General features: G+C 35.1%; 2 protein-coding genes across 2 annotated transcripts in view; one reads left to right on the top strand and one right to left on the bottom strand.

Moving 5' to 3' along the window:
- Window positions 1–18,533, top strand: part of LOC106665519 (cylicin-1) — an 81,801-nt gene that overhangs the window by 46,808 nt on the left and 16,460 nt on the right. The window lies entirely within an intron of this gene.
- LOC106665521 (lipase member H) lies at window positions 8,829–18,473 on the bottom strand. The gene is made up of 7 exons (XM_014391984.2): window positions 18,352–18,473; window positions 18,076–18,172; window positions 15,576–15,715; window positions 13,317–13,565; window positions 12,980–13,198; window positions 9,089–9,251; window positions 8,829–9,008 (listed from the first exon to the last, which is right to left on the bottom strand). Exons 1-7 carry the CDS (start codon window positions 18,413–18,415, stop codon window positions 8,918–8,920), a joined length of 1,023 nt encoding a protein of 340 aa, XP_014247470.1. The 5' UTR covers window positions 18,416–18,473; the 3' UTR covers window positions 8,829–8,917.

Raw genomic sequence — 18,533 nt, forward strand, 5'->3', positions numbered from 1 at the left:
TAGAAAGGATGAGATAGAGAGAGAGGTAGAGAAAGAGATAGATAGAGAGAGAGAGAGGGAGAGAGAGAGAGAGAGAGAATGAGAATGATGTACATCTACAGAAAGATAAATGGACAGAGACAGAAAAGCACACAAAAAGTAGTAAGACAGAAAGAATGATAAACAAGTAGGAGGATATGGATGAAATGGGGGAAGGGGTGATGAAAACAAAGAAAGAAATAGTGATAATCATACAACCCTAGAGTTTGGGAGAGAAAGAAAGTGCGAGAACGAGTTTGGATATTGGTGCTCACGATGTATTTTTGAAAATATTAATAACAAAACTCAGGATAATTAGAAAATTTAAAAAAAATCATTTGTCAACCCTTTGCTTTGAAATTAATCCTTGAAAGTAAAATAGGACGTTTTTAAAAATAAATTTAACTGTTTTATGAACTTTAATGAATGTTATTCTTACTATATTTTTATGGGAAATTTTGGCACAAAGCATCAACATGTTACTTGTATGTGTTGCAGTTTGAACTTGGTGTTGTTAAAATCGAATTTCCCCGATAACAAGAGCCGTAAAGTTTATCGTGTAAAACCATTGACGTCGGGCTCTCGTATAAACGCGTAGACAGGCCCTCGATATTCTTTAAAACAGAAAATGAAAGCGAACCGAGCAATTCCCGGCGGAACAATTAATTCCGACCGGAGACAAAAGAGTTTTACCGCAGTGACACTGGAAAAGGGCGGCGTTTGGAGTGTGGGTGGGTTCCGCAGTGATCTTTCGCCAGCCTCCAACCCTGCCCCATTCCACCCTAACCTACTCCACTTAATTCTCTGTTGTAGTACTTTTCTTGGGGGGGGGGGATTTCTTTCTCCTCGTCCGTAATTACACGCAGGCGATTTGCTGATGTGTTTCGAGATTTTACACTTGTACTCTTACAGTAACCTCATGAGAGGATTGAAAATGTTCTAATCACCCTTTTCATTTAAATAGATCAAAAAGTTGATAACGTTCGCTTAACTGCTGGGAATTTTATTATTTCAAGAACTGCGGTTATACAAAATCGAAGCAATTTGCTAAGTTTTCGACAAAAATGGGCAATAATAATAATGTTTAGGGGCTTACAAACAATTGATATCATTGTGTTTTTACTTCTTTTTCTGGTCTTTCCCGCATATTTTAAAACCTGCAGTATTTTGGGGGTTCTCGATGATGACTCATGGATTGACCATGTAATAACAATAATAAATACGTTATATTTCGTGGTCTGAATGATCAAATAATTTCTTTCAATTAATTAATTTTTTTTATGTAATGTGTAGAGATTAGTGACCGTTAATCGGTAGTTATTCAGACAGAAAAAATCGAAAAAAGGAGGAAAAATTCGAACCATTCTAGGTTGAGATGGAGTTATGATAGCTCAAGTGGTAGAGCAGCGGCGTATTTAGCCGAAGGTCGTGAGTTCGATCCCGCTCGTGACACTAACTTTTTCATTTCAACCAATAGCTTACATAAAAAGTTATTCAGATATCGTGAGATGCGGTTGATTGAGAAGAAGATTGAGATCATCTTCAGGGCTCAATAAAAGATCGAAACGTTGGCACGATAAAGAAAATGTTTTTCTGAAACCTACATCACACCCGACCGCATCTCACGATATCTGAATAACTTTTTATGTAAGCTATTGGTTGAAATGAAAAAGTTAGTGTCACGAGCAGGATTCGAACACAATCATTGAAAAATGGCAAAAAGGAGGGAAAATTCGAAAGGAAGGTTGAGATGGGGAGTTGATGACCGAGTAGATCAAAGTCACGATAGCTGAAGTGGTAGAGTAGCGGCGTATTTAGCCGAAGGTCGTGGATTCGAATCCCGCTAATGATACTGACTTTTTTATCTCAACCAAGTCCTTACATAAAAAGAATAATTAATTGAAAGAAGTAACTTGGTCAATTGAACACAAAAACATAAATGGATTAATATTTAACAAGTAAAATTAGTATCGCTTCACTAACAGCTCCCCTTGGTCACTTCAAAAGACGGTGAAAATCCAATCCTGATGACATGACATTTGAAAAAATGGAAAAAAGGAGGAAAAATTCGAACTATTCTAGGTTGAGATGAAGTTATGATAGCTCAAGTGGTAGAGCAGCGGCGTATTTAGCCGAAGGTCGTGAGTTCGATCCCGCTCGTGACACTAACTTTTTCATTTCAACCAATACCTTACATAAAAATAGTAATAATAAGCAATATTATAATAAAGTGAACTGAAAAGTACTCAACAAAAAATAAACAATACGGCATGGATCCTCCGTCTGCCGGAAGGTAGTGAGAACATAGTAATAATGATGATGATAATAATAATAATAACATAATTAAATAAAATATATAAATAAGGTAAATAGATAATTTTATACACTGCAAAATAATATAAACCTCTCTGATTACAAATTTCTGTTAATGGTTAACAAAAGTTCAAATTTTCCGTTAATAAAATAAATAACTAAATAGAAACTGATATAATGAATTAGTGAAATTCCATACACCCCAAAAAATAGATAAGTAGAAGAAATAAGGATGAACAAGAATAAAAGTAAGAAGGGAAATAAGTATACATATAAGAATAGAAAATAATTTTTCTCCATCCATAAGTCTAGTCATACCCTCTCTCGTCAATATTCCTCGGGGCGGGGATGAACTCACACCATTCTCGCTAATAAATTACTTCAACTTTCCAGACGTCACGCTGTCACTCCAAAATTCCAAATATTCCTCGGGAGCAATAAACAACCCCTTCCTTTCACGCTAATAAATGAAATTCATTCCTTTAAGTCTATACAAACACAATACCCGATCCAAACATAAAAGTCTAGTCATATTCACTATCACAGATTACTCGATATTCCTCGGGGAGGGGAAAATCAGAAATAAAAAACTTATTTAATAGTCTATTTTACTAGATTGTTACTTTCTAGACCACTTTTTTTTCAATAAAAGGACCGTTTTCAAACAAAACTTATTCAAGACATATTTGGAATTATAAGGAATTGAATCTATCTTTCCGAAATTAAAACCTCTATAATTACAAAAACACAACAGATTTATAAATTTTTTTCAAAAGGTTTTTTGTTGAGATAAAAAAGTCAATGGCACGAGCGGGATTCGAACCCATGATCTTTGGCTAGATACGCCGCTGCTCTACCATTTGTGCTATCGTGACCTCGATCCACTCGGACATTAACTTCCTATCTCAACCCCACCTTTTGTATTTGAGATGGGAAGTTAGTGTCTGAGTGGATCGAAGTCACGATAGCACAAATGGTAGAGCAGCGGCGTATCTAGCGCAACTAAAAACCTTAATTAATTGTAATATATAAATTGGTCAAGCGGAACACGAAATTAGTGAAATTTTTCAAAACGTTTTGCAAGTACAAATTTGACAGTCTAAAACTAAGGGCTTTAGATAAACCACCAGTTTAATTATTTAGTATAAATAGAAAAAGGTACATGTTTAGCAGTTTATAAACGGAAAATCAATGGACCATTTTTTTTTTTTTTTCAGAAAAGCTACCAACTAGTGGTAACAGGCTATGTTTAGAATTCTCGTCTTCTATTATGCAGGATATTGCCTTAGACGGATTATGCCCCAGGTAAACTGAGAGGCTTTTTGTCGTGAGAGGGAAGAAACGGATTTATTTATGTTTTAACGCATCCCGCACTCGTGTCTCTCACTCGGTGGATAAGTCATAATAACAAATATAACGTCCGGAATCCCGTCCCGGGGGAATAAACAACCGGCTTCTCTGCGTGGAGGTGTGCCAAGACAAAACAACGCCCTTACCCGCAACTATTAGGGCTTTTTTGTTGGCATTTTCCTTTAGTTGCCAGCTCTCGGAGCCCCCTTGTTTGCTTGACCCATATTCTTGAGTCAGGAATTCAATATTTATTCCATGAAATATTCATAAAGAAGTAGTATTTCTTTGGCACCGGTTTTTACGAGATGTGGTATGTCATCCACAAGTCGATGAAAGGGTCAAGGTATACGCGTGTAATTTTTAGTTTTATTTCATCAACTATGTCTTACTTTTGAGTTATGTAAAACTATCAAAATTAATAAAATACCCTAGATAAAAGATTGCTCACTTATTCTACATTACGTAGATCAAGTAGGCACTGGAACTTATAATTTCTTTTTATAAATACGAAATTATGCTCAATTTGGCATATCGACAAAATGTCTGGTTTTGAATAGTATAATAAAAATATTATTATAATTATGGTAGTATATACAGACTTCTCAAAAGATTTTGACATGATTAAACATTGTATTTTATCCAAAAGTTGAATGCAATTGGTTTTCATGGCCATTTACTGATTTGGATTGATCCTAAATAATAGGATCCAATATTTTATCATGATATCCCATCCAATCCCATTGTGGTCACATCTGGTGTTCAGCAAGGAGGACATTTATCACCTATATTATTTAATATGTTGATAAATGACATTGACTTTCTTCGCTAGTCTCCATAAAGGACCTAGGGGTAATTTTTGATTCTCAGTTAACGTTCCTTGAACATATAGAATATAAAAAACAAAAGCCGAAAAATGCTAGGTTTCGTTAAGCATCATGTAACTAATATAAATAAAATTAATGTAATTAAAAACTTCGCTTTGGTCAGGTCCCAGTTAGAGTATAACTCACCTGTTTGGTCACCCTACTACAGTATTCATTAGAGAAAGTGCAAAACAAATTTTTTAGATTCTGTGGACTCGAACTACAAACACGTTTTGAACCAGACGGCCAAACCTTTCAACTGAGATCCAAATTAGATATAAATTCACTAGAATCTAGAAGAACAATGACTGAATCTCTAATATTGTTTAAAATAATTAACAATGTAATGAAATGCCCCTCCTACTAGAAGAGATAAAATTTCACGTACCTGCCTAAAAAAATAGGCAAACAGAGTTGTTTTATATAGCACACCATAAAAACAACGATATGAAAAATTCACTAGTTTTCGTGGTCCGCTTGGCCAATCTTTCAATTAATTAAGGTTCTTAGTTGAGATAAAAAAAATCAGTAGAAATGATAAATGATGGAGTGAGTGTGGTGTTCAATCCTTTTTAAAAAGATAGTTCCTACTTACAGTAAGTTGTTTTGCAACGATCCGGATTTCGAGCCTTTTAACTCATCATCGGGTTGAAGGACTTCTACAACCACGTCTCTCGACATGAATAGCCAAAGTGAACCCGCTTATACCGCCGCCAACGCGACGTTCCAATTAGCAGCTGATTTGTTTAATGACGCTCAATTTGAACGTGAAAAACGCGGAAATTATAACACAAATAAATATTATACTAGTAAATACTTAATATTATTTTTTTATAGTAGTAGTTTATAGTAATTTAATAATATTAAGTATTTACTAGTATAATATTTATTTGTGTTATAATTTCCGCGTTTCGCAGTTCAAATTGAGCGCCATTAAAAAAAATCAGCTGCTAATTGGAACGTCGCGTTGGCGGAGGTATCAGCGGTTCACTTTGGCAATTCATGTCGAGAGACGTGGTTGTAGAAGTCCTTCAACCTGATGATGAGCTAAAAGGCTCGAAATCCGGATCGTTTCAAAAACAACTTACTGTGAGTAGAAACTATCTTTTTAAAAAGGATTAAACAAATCAGTGTCACGAGCAGGATTCGAACCCACGATCTTCGGCGAGATGCTCTATCACTTGAGCTATCGTGACCTCAATCCACTCGGACACTAATTTCCCATCTCAACCCCACATTTTGAATTTTTCCTCCTTTTTGCCATTTTTCAAACGGTTCAAAAAGTGGGGTTGAGTTGGGAAGATAGTGTCCGAATGGATCGAGGTCACGATAGCTCAAGTGGTAGAGTAGCGGCGTATCAAGCCGAAGATCGTGGGTTCGAATCCCGCTCGTAACACTGACTTTTTTATTTAAACTAAAAACCTTAATTATATGAAAAATGCTCCGCTGGAAAGGACTTATAAAATACTAAACTGTACAAACGACCAACTAGATATATTTCACCAGTCACAAAACTGTTATAAAAAAGAATTATTTCCAATTCCAAACCACTGAAGGAAATCATGTATATAGTCTGATTTTATTTATAAGTAAATATTTGCCTCTATTATGAAGTTTGTAATGTATACATACTGTGTAAATGGAAACATTTTCCGTAAATATTAAAAAATACCGTATCATCATTACGTTGAATTGTGTATTTTTTTAAATTTATTTATTTGTTTAAATACGTGGGGCGATGAACCTTTTTATTGACTATTATTGATCATATTGTGTTTTTTTTTTTTTTTTAATGAGACGCGATTAGGCAATTCGCCATCTTTAATAATCACAAACATAAAATGGACAAGATTGAGGAAATAACACTTCGACCAAAAGGCGAAAACCAAAACGCGTCTGGAAAACCAACTGGCAGACAGGATGCTCGGAAACTACAGATAATTTCGACATAATTAATATTAGACAGATATTAGATATAACTTTAATAAATAACTTTATGTGTTATTCTTGTTTTTTGTAATTATTTTATTTTTGGGGAAATAAGGGGCTCGGGTGTTTACGGCGTCTGACTCGTATTTGGCACGCTGGAGGTTCTGGGTTCGAATCCTAGCACAGGCACTTTTATTTTTTTTTATTTTTTAAGTGCTTTGATCACACTCAACGGGTAGTTAGACGTTGTGTGTATCGGTATGAGAGAAGGGTTTCTTGAAAAAAAAGGCCATGACCTAAGGTTGGAATCGAACCCACGGCTGCGGGATCTACGAGCCGAGAATCTATCATGCTGGCCACTCGGCTATCGCAGCATGATACGATGATGATGATGATAAGAACCCACATCCCATTAAATAACTACGTCTCGATATAACTACCTCCTAGTCTCTTATTTGATCGTATTGAATTCGAGATGGATTAATTTAACCCAAGTCCTTTGGGTACAGTGCTGACTCCATGAATAGTGTCAGTATTGGGACCGAAAAAAAGTACCTCATAGGCACATATTTTTAATATTTATTTTTATATATACAGGCTACAAATAAATTATATATTAAAAAACCCGCACTCAACCTAACCACAACATAACCCTCTTACCTAACCTAACCTAACCTCTCTTACCCTTATCTAACCTAACCCCTGCACACTTTTCTTTAAGGAGAAATCGATTACACGAAAATTCTCGCGTAAAAATGCATATACATATTTCTTGTTGTTGCGGAAATGTAAAAAAAAAATATATATATATATAGAAAACAGAGGATCTTACTTTAGTTGACTGTATAATCTGAAACCCCACATCGGTCATTCTTTTCTGTGCTTCACCAAACTAGATTTCACCAATCAAAGAAAAGAAAAAGGAAAAATAGGGTTTAACGATAGATTGGGTATAACTTTAAATAACTATAAAGTGATTCGTGTTTTCTTAAACCGCTTGATAAATTATTTCTACTTACGTTGATCACTGATTTTTACCTGCTGTTTTCTAGCAAATATAACACGCATCTTCCAGATTGTTAACTACAAAAGTTTTCTTTTTAATTAATTGATTTGTACTTTAGACATGTTTGTACAATTACAAATGTGATAACAAAACTTGTTTTGATTCGGACACAGCACTAACACTAATGCCAGGGCTGCACCCGGAAGACATATGCCTTAAGAAACCAATGCGAGTGAAGTATTAAGGGGCAAGTAAAACGAGGTGGCGGGTTCTCGGGAGCTCGAGCAGTAGGTTACGATTGGGAATTAGGAACGGACCAGTTCGTTGGCAAATGTCGTCGTGGATAGTGCTTTGACAATTTATCTAAGGACTTTTGGATTGTAAGGGTTAGTTGAGCCGAATGTTAGATGGCTTGGCATAACCTCACAGTTCCACGCCATATGTCCAAAGTGGTCACAGTAAAGTCTTGTATTAGGTTGGTTTAGCATTGATGGCTTTCGGTCCTAGAAGTTTTCGTACATGTCCAAGTTTTATGTTACGTTGTCTCTTAAACCTAAAGCGGCTCCTAGACGATCAATATTATTGCACAATATTTTGGGTTGTGCAATTTAATTGATCGTGTGTAGACGATATTGAAAGTTTGTGCAATACATTGCACGATTGACGAAAAGTTGAAAATATATTGTACAACCTGGAATATATTGCACCGTCTGTTGGCATTATTGCGCAATATCAGTCAGTTTGTGAAGTACAACAAGTAGTAACAAAATATTGCACAAACTTCAATATCGCCTTCAAACTATTCAAGTTCATTGCACAATCAAAATTTTGTACAATATTATTGAACGTTAAGGGGCAGCCGTCAAATTATTGTGCATTCTATATTGTACAATAATATTGACCGTCTATGGTCCGCTTTATGTTGGCGTTCCACGTCAGTCTGATGGGTAGGTATAATCCTGTATTTTGTAGTTGATGTACAGTGGAGGACAAGACTGTTTTTTCAATAAAACTTACATTAAGTATAGTTTTCTTCATTAAGTATTATTCTCCTCTTTTTGCACAAGTTCGAAGCTCAAGGTTTGGATGTTGGAGGTAGCTTGGATAGGATTTGAGTTAGAAAACAAAATAGCCCTGTGGTCAGTGTAGGTAGTGAGGTGGTGGTAGGGTGTATAGGTAGGTATAAATGATACAAAGAATGGGACTAAGAATGCTCCCTTGTGGGACGCCGGCTTGTGTCGATCTAATTTCCGAGAATTCGTTGCCGTTTATTTCAGGTAATAAACAATATTTAAATTATGTATTTTAAAAACGATTTGGCAATTTAAATAAAAAACTCACAAATTTTCAAAATAATTAATTTATATATAAAAAAATACAAAAAGTACTATACTTAGGTATAGAAGAATTAGGAAAATAGTATGGACAGGGAAAGGCCTCAATGGTGGTGATGCCCATCCCAATAGTCTTCTCCTCCAACGCCGTACGGTGGGTAGTGAGTAGTGTTGAGAAAAAATGTTCCTCTCAGTCTGAAAAAAATTGTTTAATAGTTTTTCCCACTTTCCGAAGAAAAGATTGTGTGTCAATCGTCAAACGGAATTTCGCTTACTTTGGACAGACCAAATAGCCCATGTAGATGCCTTTCGATTCGTCTATGGGGCATTTTCCATGCTTGAAATCCTTTTCGGAATGGCAAGGTGCTGCGGGGAAATTAAACGGATGTCTCACGGTCTCTGCGTAATATTTCCATGCTCTGCTGTGACTGCAAGCAACTGAAGAAGAAATTTTAAAAAAGGGATGATATTTTTCCTCACGACGCATTTATAAATTTATCGCTTTGATTACATAAGTTATAAGCTAAACAAAATATCTTTTTATTATTTATTTAATATGAATAATTAATTGAGCCAAAAATGAACAAATTTTTGCTATTTTTCTCTCACGTATGAACAAATAGATCGCTTTAACTTTTGACATTTTCGAATAAGAGACTTCTAAGGCTCTCGATTGAATTTGCATTGCTAGAAACGTCAAGACTTTGGAAAGGGCCCACTTTCGACGTGGCCCATGTTAAGCATACATGCACGGCGGACACACTATTTATCAAGGAACCCTTGTAAATCTTGCTTTCCTGCTAAATTATGGTCTCCACTTCCCGCTCCGGCTAACACACCGCCTTCACGGAAGCCCATTCGTTAACTGAAATGAAACCTTGGTAAAATGTTTATGGCAAAGCTCGATTTTTCAACCGTTGTGAGGTTTATCTGCTTGTTTTATGTGTGTTTATGTACTTTGTAAAGACAGTTTTTTACGACTGGTGTGGTTATTTTATCGACCCTTATTTTTTATTATTCTATGTATTCTAAAACACTGGTTATATCACAATAGCATAATTAGCATTATAATATTACAAAAAAGCAATGAAAATGGGTGTGCCTTTTTAATTGTTGCATCTAGTTTTATTAGCATTAAAATCTATAATTAAGACAAGAAATTTTGTTATTTCCTACTAATTTTACATTTAAAAAAATTGTAAAAAAATCCAGACTACGAGAAAATGGTTGATGTAAAAGTAATTAAGGTAAAAATTGGGTAGTTGAAACAGATTGGATTTAATATAGATTTGTAATTTATAAAATTATTTTTAACTATTGTCAAATAGGGTGGTCTGAGAAAATTCAACCTGAGAATAGCCCTGGACAAAAAATTTCCCTTATCTGACCATGTAAAAAGGGATGATTAATAAGGGCAGGATAGCCACCAGGAGCCAATTCCCACTTATGTCCTGCAGCTCTGGCTGAAAAACAACATGAAAAATAAACTACTCATTTACAAAGTAGTAAAACATATTTTACTCTATGCATGCCCTGCCTGGAACTACACTTGCACATTAGATATTAACATAAATCCATGTAACACAAAGTAAATATTTGAAGATTATCACTACTTCTCCACGTCCATCCTTCATGACCAAACAATAATGAGCTGGATAAGAGAGGAAATCCAACGCTAAAATATATTTGAAATTGATAAAATTATTGTTAACGATTGTCAAATAGGGTGGTCTGAGAAAACCGAACCTGGGAATAGCCCTGGACAAAAAATTTCACTTATCTGACCATGTCAAAAGGGGTGATTAATAAGGGAAGGATAGCCACCAGGAGGCTATTCCCACTTATGTCCTGCAGCTCTGGCATGAACATGAAAAATAAACTACTCATTTACAAAGTATTAAAACATACTTTATGCATGCCCTGCCTGGAACTACACTTGCACATTAGATATTAACAAAAATCCAAAAAACACAAAATAAATAGTTAAAGCTTATCACTACTTCTCCACGTCCATCCTTCATGACCAAACAATAATGAGCTGGATAAGAGAGGAAATCGCTGCACTGAATTTTTTTTTTATAATGATGCCAGAACATAAAAATCCTACGTGTCAAGAAACAGACAATAATAATATCCATCACCCCTGGAAGCACAGGAGAATAAAACACATCCTGATATGATAATTTATTTATTCATATATAACTTATTTTCTAAAAGATTGTTAATTATTTATTGTTGTTGCTATTATTATTTCTGAATTTAATATTTATGTATATAATGTATTCAGCGTACTTATACCTAGTTCTTGAGCTTTTATTGTATGATTAATTTATTTTATTTATTAATTTGGAATTTGGTATATTAATACCTGATAAGTCAAAATTCTAAATTAATATTGGTTTCTGTTTTTCGTTATATTTTTCCACAATAATATGCATGCGAACCGGTTTAAGTATTTTGAAGTGTGTCTTGGTGTATAAAATACTACCGAAATTGTTACTGGATGTAATGGTACCCCGCCATTTCACCCTTTACTTTATAACCTACCGGTTAAATTATAAACAATTGTAAACATTAATGAAAACTTGAAAATGATTAAGTCATACCAATAGAAATCTAATTTGCACGTAACAATTATAGAACTTTTATTTTTTACGTTGGACAAACCAAAAACTTTATTTAACTTACAAAAACAATATAAAATTTATTTAACATTAATTTAACTGCGAACGAATGATAACCAATTTTTTTGGCCAAAATGATAAAGATTTTATTTGAATACGTCAAAAAAATATTTTGTTAAAAATTAATAAAAAATTGGATTCACTTGTTTTCGTGGTCCGCTTGACCAATTAATATCTTTCAATTAATGAAGGTTTTCAGTTGAGATAAAAAAGTCAGTATCACGAGCGGGATTCGAACCCACGACCTTCGGCTAGATAAGCCGCTACTCTCTTAATTAATATATTTTATCTCTTAATTAATTGAAAGATATTAATTGGTCAAGCGGCCCACGAAAAATAGTGAATTTAATAAGTAAAATGAAGTATATCTTCACTAAAGCTCTCCGTTGCCATTTCGTTTGTCGCCGAGAATCAAATAGATTACACGACATTTGAAAAATGGCAAAAAAGAAGGAAAATCCAAAAGGTGGGGTTGAGATGGGAAGTTAGTGTCCGAGTGGATCGAGGTCACGATAGCTCAAGTGGTAGAGCAGCGGCGTATCTAGCCGAAGGTCGTGGGTTCGAATCCCGCTCGTGTCATTGACTTTTTTATCTCAACTACAAACCTTAATTAATTGAAAGATAAAAAATTGGGCTAAGTCAGACTATCAGAAACCTTATTGCAGTACATAAAAATTAGAAAATTTGTATTGACTACAAAAGATCCATAAAGTCTATTTCATTTATAAGAACGGTAAAAATTTATTTTACTATAACAAAACTGTAGAACTTTATTTGATTGCATCAGACCAATGGAATTTTTTTTTTGGCATTATCAGACATAACAAATATTTATTAGACTACGCCAGACCAAAGGAAATTTTATCTGACTATGTCAAATAAATAGAAAGCTTTATTTAATTACGCCAGATCAACATAAAACTTTATTTGACTTCATCAGACCAATAAAATCTTTATTTGACTACATCAAACCAAAAGAAATTTTTTTGGGCATTGTCAGACCAACACAAACATTTATTAAACTATGCCAGACCATCGTAAAACTTTTTTACTTGACAGTCAAACAAAACCTTGATTTAGCTACGTAAGAACAACTTAAACTTTATATCACATTTACGAACAAGAGAAACTTTCTATGACTACGTCAAACTGATAGCAACATCCAAGAAATCCCATAATTGACCTGCGAGATCACACATTGAGCCTATTTATGGTAAAAGTATTTTTTCAATGGACATAAATTCACCTGGAAAATCTCGAAACATTAACATGTAAAATAGAAGAGGACCAATCCTAGCAATGAAAGCACGAAATGACCCACATTTTCTTGGTAAACAGGGAGATATAACCTGGGTACTAAAAGATAATGCACTAGAGTTGTATACAAAATTTCCTTTAACAAAAAAAAATTATAATAAATAAAACGGAAATTCATTAAATTGTTGAAAAAACTAATAAATTGTGAAGAGTAAATAAACTTACTGAATTCCTCCAAGTTCTTGGTTCTGGCGAAATCCTCGACGGCGCAGCCCGGCTGCGCCGGTGTGCCTCCGTTGGGGTAGAAGTCCGCGTGTCCCATGGGCATCAGGAAGCCGAGGATGCCCCCGTCTGTGTGGACGACGTCGACGAAATGGGCGTCGTCAGGTGAGAGCTGCTGATCTGGGCTTTTGTGGCTGTAAAGCGGCTTCGCCGGGTCGAGACCTGAGGTTAACAGGCAATCGAAAGCGTTAGAATGGTTATCGATGATTTGAAGTGTTTTTGTTTTTCTGCCAGTTGAAGACATCTCTCACCAAAAACCCCCCAAAAAATGAAAAAGTACCAGTTATTCTCGACAATTTTCCAGATTTGACAAGATTGCCGACGAGGCCTGCGATTTCAGCACCCAGGCTAAAACCGATGACGTGGAATTTGTGGAGCGGCACGCCGCTGTGCACATGGTCGTCGATGAATTTGGCGACCGCTTTGGCGACATAAAGGGTGTTCTTTATCGCGTGGTCGTACCATGGCAGAGCTGCCAGTTTTCGCCAATCGACAAGAATTATGTTTACCGTGGTCCTCGTCATGAATGCTGAAAATAACAAAACAAAGATGTCATTATGATGTCTAAATGTGTGTATGTTCGGTATGATTTTATTAGACAGGAATTTTTATTTCGCATATATATNTCATATATATTGTTTTTAAGCAATCTCCTATACAATTAATATCACCACTCAATGTTTTATCTTAAAATTCATGGTTAAGAGCCATTAGTAAGAAAAAACTTCGTAGAGCTTTCAAGAAATCCCCTGCATCATCATTGAAATCTGTATTGGTACATAATGAAATTATTTGTTTAAGGAGATTGACTTCACGAGAATATGGTATTTCATTATAATTTTGTGCTATCATTCTTGCCTGATATCATTGTTTCATAATATTAAACTCACTCATTCACTCGCTCGCTCTCTCACTCTCTCTCTCTTTTTATATCGTTAATTATATGAGGAGGCGATCTAAATTTGAGAAATGTCATTCCTTCATTTTCTCTCTCTCTTTTATTTTCTCTCTCTTTGATCACTCACTCTTTCTTACACTCTTTCTATCTCTTTGTTACTCTCATTCTCAATTACTCTCAATTACTCATTCTCATTCTCCCACTGTCACACTTTCTCGTTCTCCTTTCCTCACTATCACGCTCTCTCTCTCTCTCTCACTCTCTCTCTCTCTCTCTCTTTTATTTTCTCTCTCTCACTCTCACTATCTCTCTTATCCACCCACTCTCACTATCTCTCTCATCCACCCACTCTCTCATTCTCTCTCTCTCTCTCTCTCTCTCTCTCTCTCTCTCTCTCTCTCTCTCTCTCTCTCTCTATCTATCTATCTATCTATCTATCTATCTATCTATCTATCTATCGTTAATTATATAAGGGGGCGATCTAAATTTGAGAGATGTTATTCATTCATTTTCTCTCTCTCTTTTATTTTCTATCTATCACTCTCTCTCTCTCTCTCTTTCACTCTCACGCTCTCTCTTTCTCCCTTCCTAACTATCATGTTCTTTCTCTCTCTTTTATTTTCTCTCTCTCACTCTCACTATCTGTCTCACCCACCCACTTTCTCCCCGCTCTCTCTCCCTCTTTCTCTCTCTCTCTCTCTCTCTCTCTCTCTTTCCCTCTCATTCTCTTTTATCATTCACTCACTCTTTTTTTATACTCTCATTCTCACACATCATTGACATTCTTACTGTCACGCCCTCTCGTTCTCCCTTCCTCAATATCACGCTCTCTCTCTCTCTCACTCTCTCTCTCTCATTCTCACTGTCTCCCTCGCCCACACCCCTTTCTCACTCTCTCTCACTCTCATTCTCTTTGATCACTCACTTACTCTTTCTCTTTTTTACTTTCATTCTCACACTCACTTATTCACATTCTCCCTTTCACTCTCACTATCACGCTCTCTTTCTCTATTTAATTTTCTCTTTCTCACTCCCACTATCTCTCTTATTCACTCACTTTTCTATCTCACCCTTTCACTCTCATTCTCTTATATCACTCACTCACGCTTTATCTTTTTTTACTTTTATTCTCACACTCACTTATTCACATGAGAATGTCACTCTCACTGTCACGCTCTGTCGTTCTCCCTTCCTCACTATCACGCTCTCTCACTCTCTCTCTCTCTCTCTTTCTCTTTCACTCTCATTCTCACACTCACTCATTCACATTCTCCCTTTCAGTCTCACTGTCACGCTCTCTCCCTCCCCTCTCTCTCTCTCTCTCTCTCTCTCTCTCTCTCTCTCTCTCTCTCTCTCTCTCTTTCTTTCTTTCTTTCTTTCTTTCTTTATCTATCTCTCTATCTATACCTTAATTTAAATATGTCAGATTTTTTACATAAAAAGCGTTTCTTTTCTCGCTCTCTCTCCCTCCTTCTCTCTCTTTCTCTGTTTATCTAAAACATGAACACTAGCATAATTACTATACCATCTTTCCCTTTCTCAGTTCACGCCCTAAACTTATGGACATTTTGACAATAATATTGGAAACAATAATCATTTGTGTGTGTGTGTGTGTGTGTGTATTTTTATCGGTATAATTACCATCTTTCATCTCTTGGCCGCCTGGACCGCTAGCTTGTTCTGAAAATCCATGGATGTAAATCACATTTGTCTTTCCGTTATGAAGAATTTCCTTCTGGTCCTTCTCATTATACTGCTGGTAGTAGAAATGATGACGATCCCTAGGTGGAAAGAAAAAAAAATCCTTTGAAATCTTTCAACTTGATAATATTACGGCAGAGATCGACCCAGTGCATCGTATCTCGGTCGGTTATGGTTTAAAAAATTTACCCCCTTCAAGGCGATGAAGAAGAGTGAAGAACGGAGTTTTCCGGGTGTAGAAAAATGACATAGCCATGAGCAGAAGTTAAATAGTTTTGTTCATTTGTGAGAGTGGGCTCTCGTTAATTTCACACGAACGTTCACTAATTCGTCTTCCCTTTCCTACCATTTTTTCCTTCTTTACGACAATAAAATGTCACAAATTACGACACTAATGATTCTTAACATAAGCTTAAGTCGTCTACCTAATGTCCTTGTTTAAACAGATCCTTGAACAATTTCAACTTATTGTGAGATCTGTTAAGATTTTTTATAAAAACAGTGAAATATTCATTTAACGTTGCCTAACATAAACAATAATATTTCTTATTAACACAAAACATTCAAGACTGTGTTAATAGGTCACCGGCCATACCGGCACAGACGGCCAATGTTTTACATTGCATCACAGCGAAATATAAAAATTCCACTTCCCGTTCTTTTTTCCTTCTCGACTAATTTTACAATTTGACAGAAATTTTACTGAAAATAGTGCTTAAATAACATACATTATTTAGGCAATAGTGTTACAGTCCTTGGAAATATTGGGACTAAACTTGGTCTTCAAAGAAATTTCAATGTGCAGACACATTTAAGATTGTTTTCCCTGAATTATAACCTTGAAAAAGCTCGATAGGTCTTCAAAAAAATTTGAAACCATCTATTAGCATAATTATGCCGATTTGTAGACATATTTAGGATTGTTTTTCCTGATAATATCCTTGAAAAAACTCGTTAGGTCTTCAAAGAAATTTGAAACCATCTATTAGCACAATTATGTCGATTTGTAGACATATTGAAGATTGTTTTTCCTGATAAAATCCTTGAAAAAACTCGATAGGTCTTCAAAGAAATTTGAAACCATCTATTAGCACAATTATGTCGATTTGTAGACATATTGAAGATTGTTTTTCTTGATAATATCCTTGAAAAAACTCGATAGGTCTTCAAAGAAATTTGAAACCATCTATTAGCATAATTATATCGATTTGTAGATATTATTTAAGATTGTTTTGCCCTGATGATGATGGTCTTAAAATCACAATCCTTGGCAATTGGTTATAGGTCTGTCTTCAAGAGTGTTGATTTCAAAGAAATTTGAAACCATCTATTAGCATAATTATGTCGATTTGTAGACATATTTAAGAATGTTTTTCCCTGATTATAACCTTGAAAAAGCTCGATAGGTCTTCAAAGAAATTTGACACCATCTGTTAACATAATTACGTCGATTTGTAGGCCTTTTGAAGATTGTTTTGTCCTGATGATGACCTTAAAATCACAGTCCTAGGCAATGTTGTGTATAGGTCGGTCTTCAAAGAAATTTGAAACTATCTATTAAAACATAATTATTTCAATTTGTAGACATATTTAAGGTTGTTTTGCCCTGGTGATGACCTTACAAAAGGTCTAATGCTTGGCAGTAACAAGTGAATATTTTCATACAGACTGAGATGCAGTTTATTCGTGATTCGAAGAATAAACATGTATGTATTGGTAATATTATTCAGGTGGATAAGATTAAAGGAAAACGTTTAATTCTCCGCCATCATAACTAACCAAATATATTTTATATATGAGGTGCTGAGAGCCAGAATGGACCTTCCCACATTTTATTCGGAAAATTTCGTTCTTTAACCAAAAATATTAACCTATGATTATTTTCTCGAAATAACTGTTGGCGAAGAAGGTCCATTATGGCTCTCAGCTCTTCATGTTGTACATATGTTGAATCTGTACTCTGCTAACTTTTTAGAAAATAATCTATGTCTATACCAATGTTTTCTTCTTTTTGCGGAGAGACCTTTATGTTCAACATAACCTGCAGATTGTCCTTAGTTAATTCCCGCGATTTATCATCACTAAAATGAACTGTATAAAAGATTTGGAAGCTAAGATAAGCGAGAAGAAGAAGGAGATGATGGACTTTTATGATCATTACAGATCCATAAATAATTTTAACTTTCTTACTTAGAAATTTAATCATTTTTTAACAACTCTGGCTTATTGTCATTTAGAACATTATTAAACAATGGTTACAAGTCACTCGGCTGTATATAGTTGAAACCCTAAAATATAAAATAACTTTAACAATTTAAACACTATCTCCGGTGTAGGACATTAGGCGACAATAAACTTATAATGACAACATATTTTTTTATGATAAATTGTCTTTGGCTACAAAACTCTTATTGGGCAATTTTTAGGTGACTGGACTTACCTTCCGTAGATGTGGAATGTGACGTCGTCTTCTTCCATCGGACAGCATAATTTACAATGTCCTTTCGGCAATATGAGTGCGGTGTAGGGTGTGCCGACTGCAATATTTTTTTAATTTGATTGTTTTAGTTTAAATTACTCATAAAAATACAAATTAAATATTGTTTTATGGAAAAGGCTTTATAAGAAAACCTCAAACTCTTTATGATAACTCTCTATATCCCTGAGCAGAATTTCCCCTAATTTTAATAATCAGTGAAAAAATTTCATTCCTCACCATATGTAATTGTGATGGGTGTGCATAAAAGTTGTAGGATTAGAGAAATCGGGTATACCAACATCGCGAGGAAAAAAAATCAACCACCCGCTTCTTTCGCCCGGTCGCGAAAGCAATGAAAGAAAAGGCAGAAAATCCAGGAAGGAAAGGGAAAACCGCTGAGAACGGCAGGTTTGTCAGGA

The sequence above is a fragment of the Cimex lectularius genome, unplaced genomic scaffold, assembly GCF_000648675.2.
Source record: "Cimex lectularius strain Harlan isolate CLEC.00 unplaced genomic scaffold, Clec_2.1 scaffold37, whole genome shotgun sequence".
NCBI lineage: Eukaryota > Metazoa > Arthropoda > Insecta > Hemiptera > Cimicidae > Cimex > Cimex lectularius.

Excerpts from the sequence above, each read along its gene's own strand:
- LOC106665521 (XM_014391984.2), bottom strand. The coding sequence starts at position 18,415 with ATGTTGGTATACCCGATTTCTCTAATCCTACAACTTTTATGCACACCC. Across the intron at positions 15,716-18,075 it reads ACATTCCACATCTACGGAAG|GGATCGTCATCATTTCTACT; the intron begins GTAAGTCCAGTC and ends CTTTCCACCTAG. Across the intron at positions 9,009-9,088 it reads GGCTATTTGGTCTGTCCAAA|ACTGAGAGGAACATTTTTTC; the intron begins GTAAGCGAAATT and ends AATTTTTTTCAG.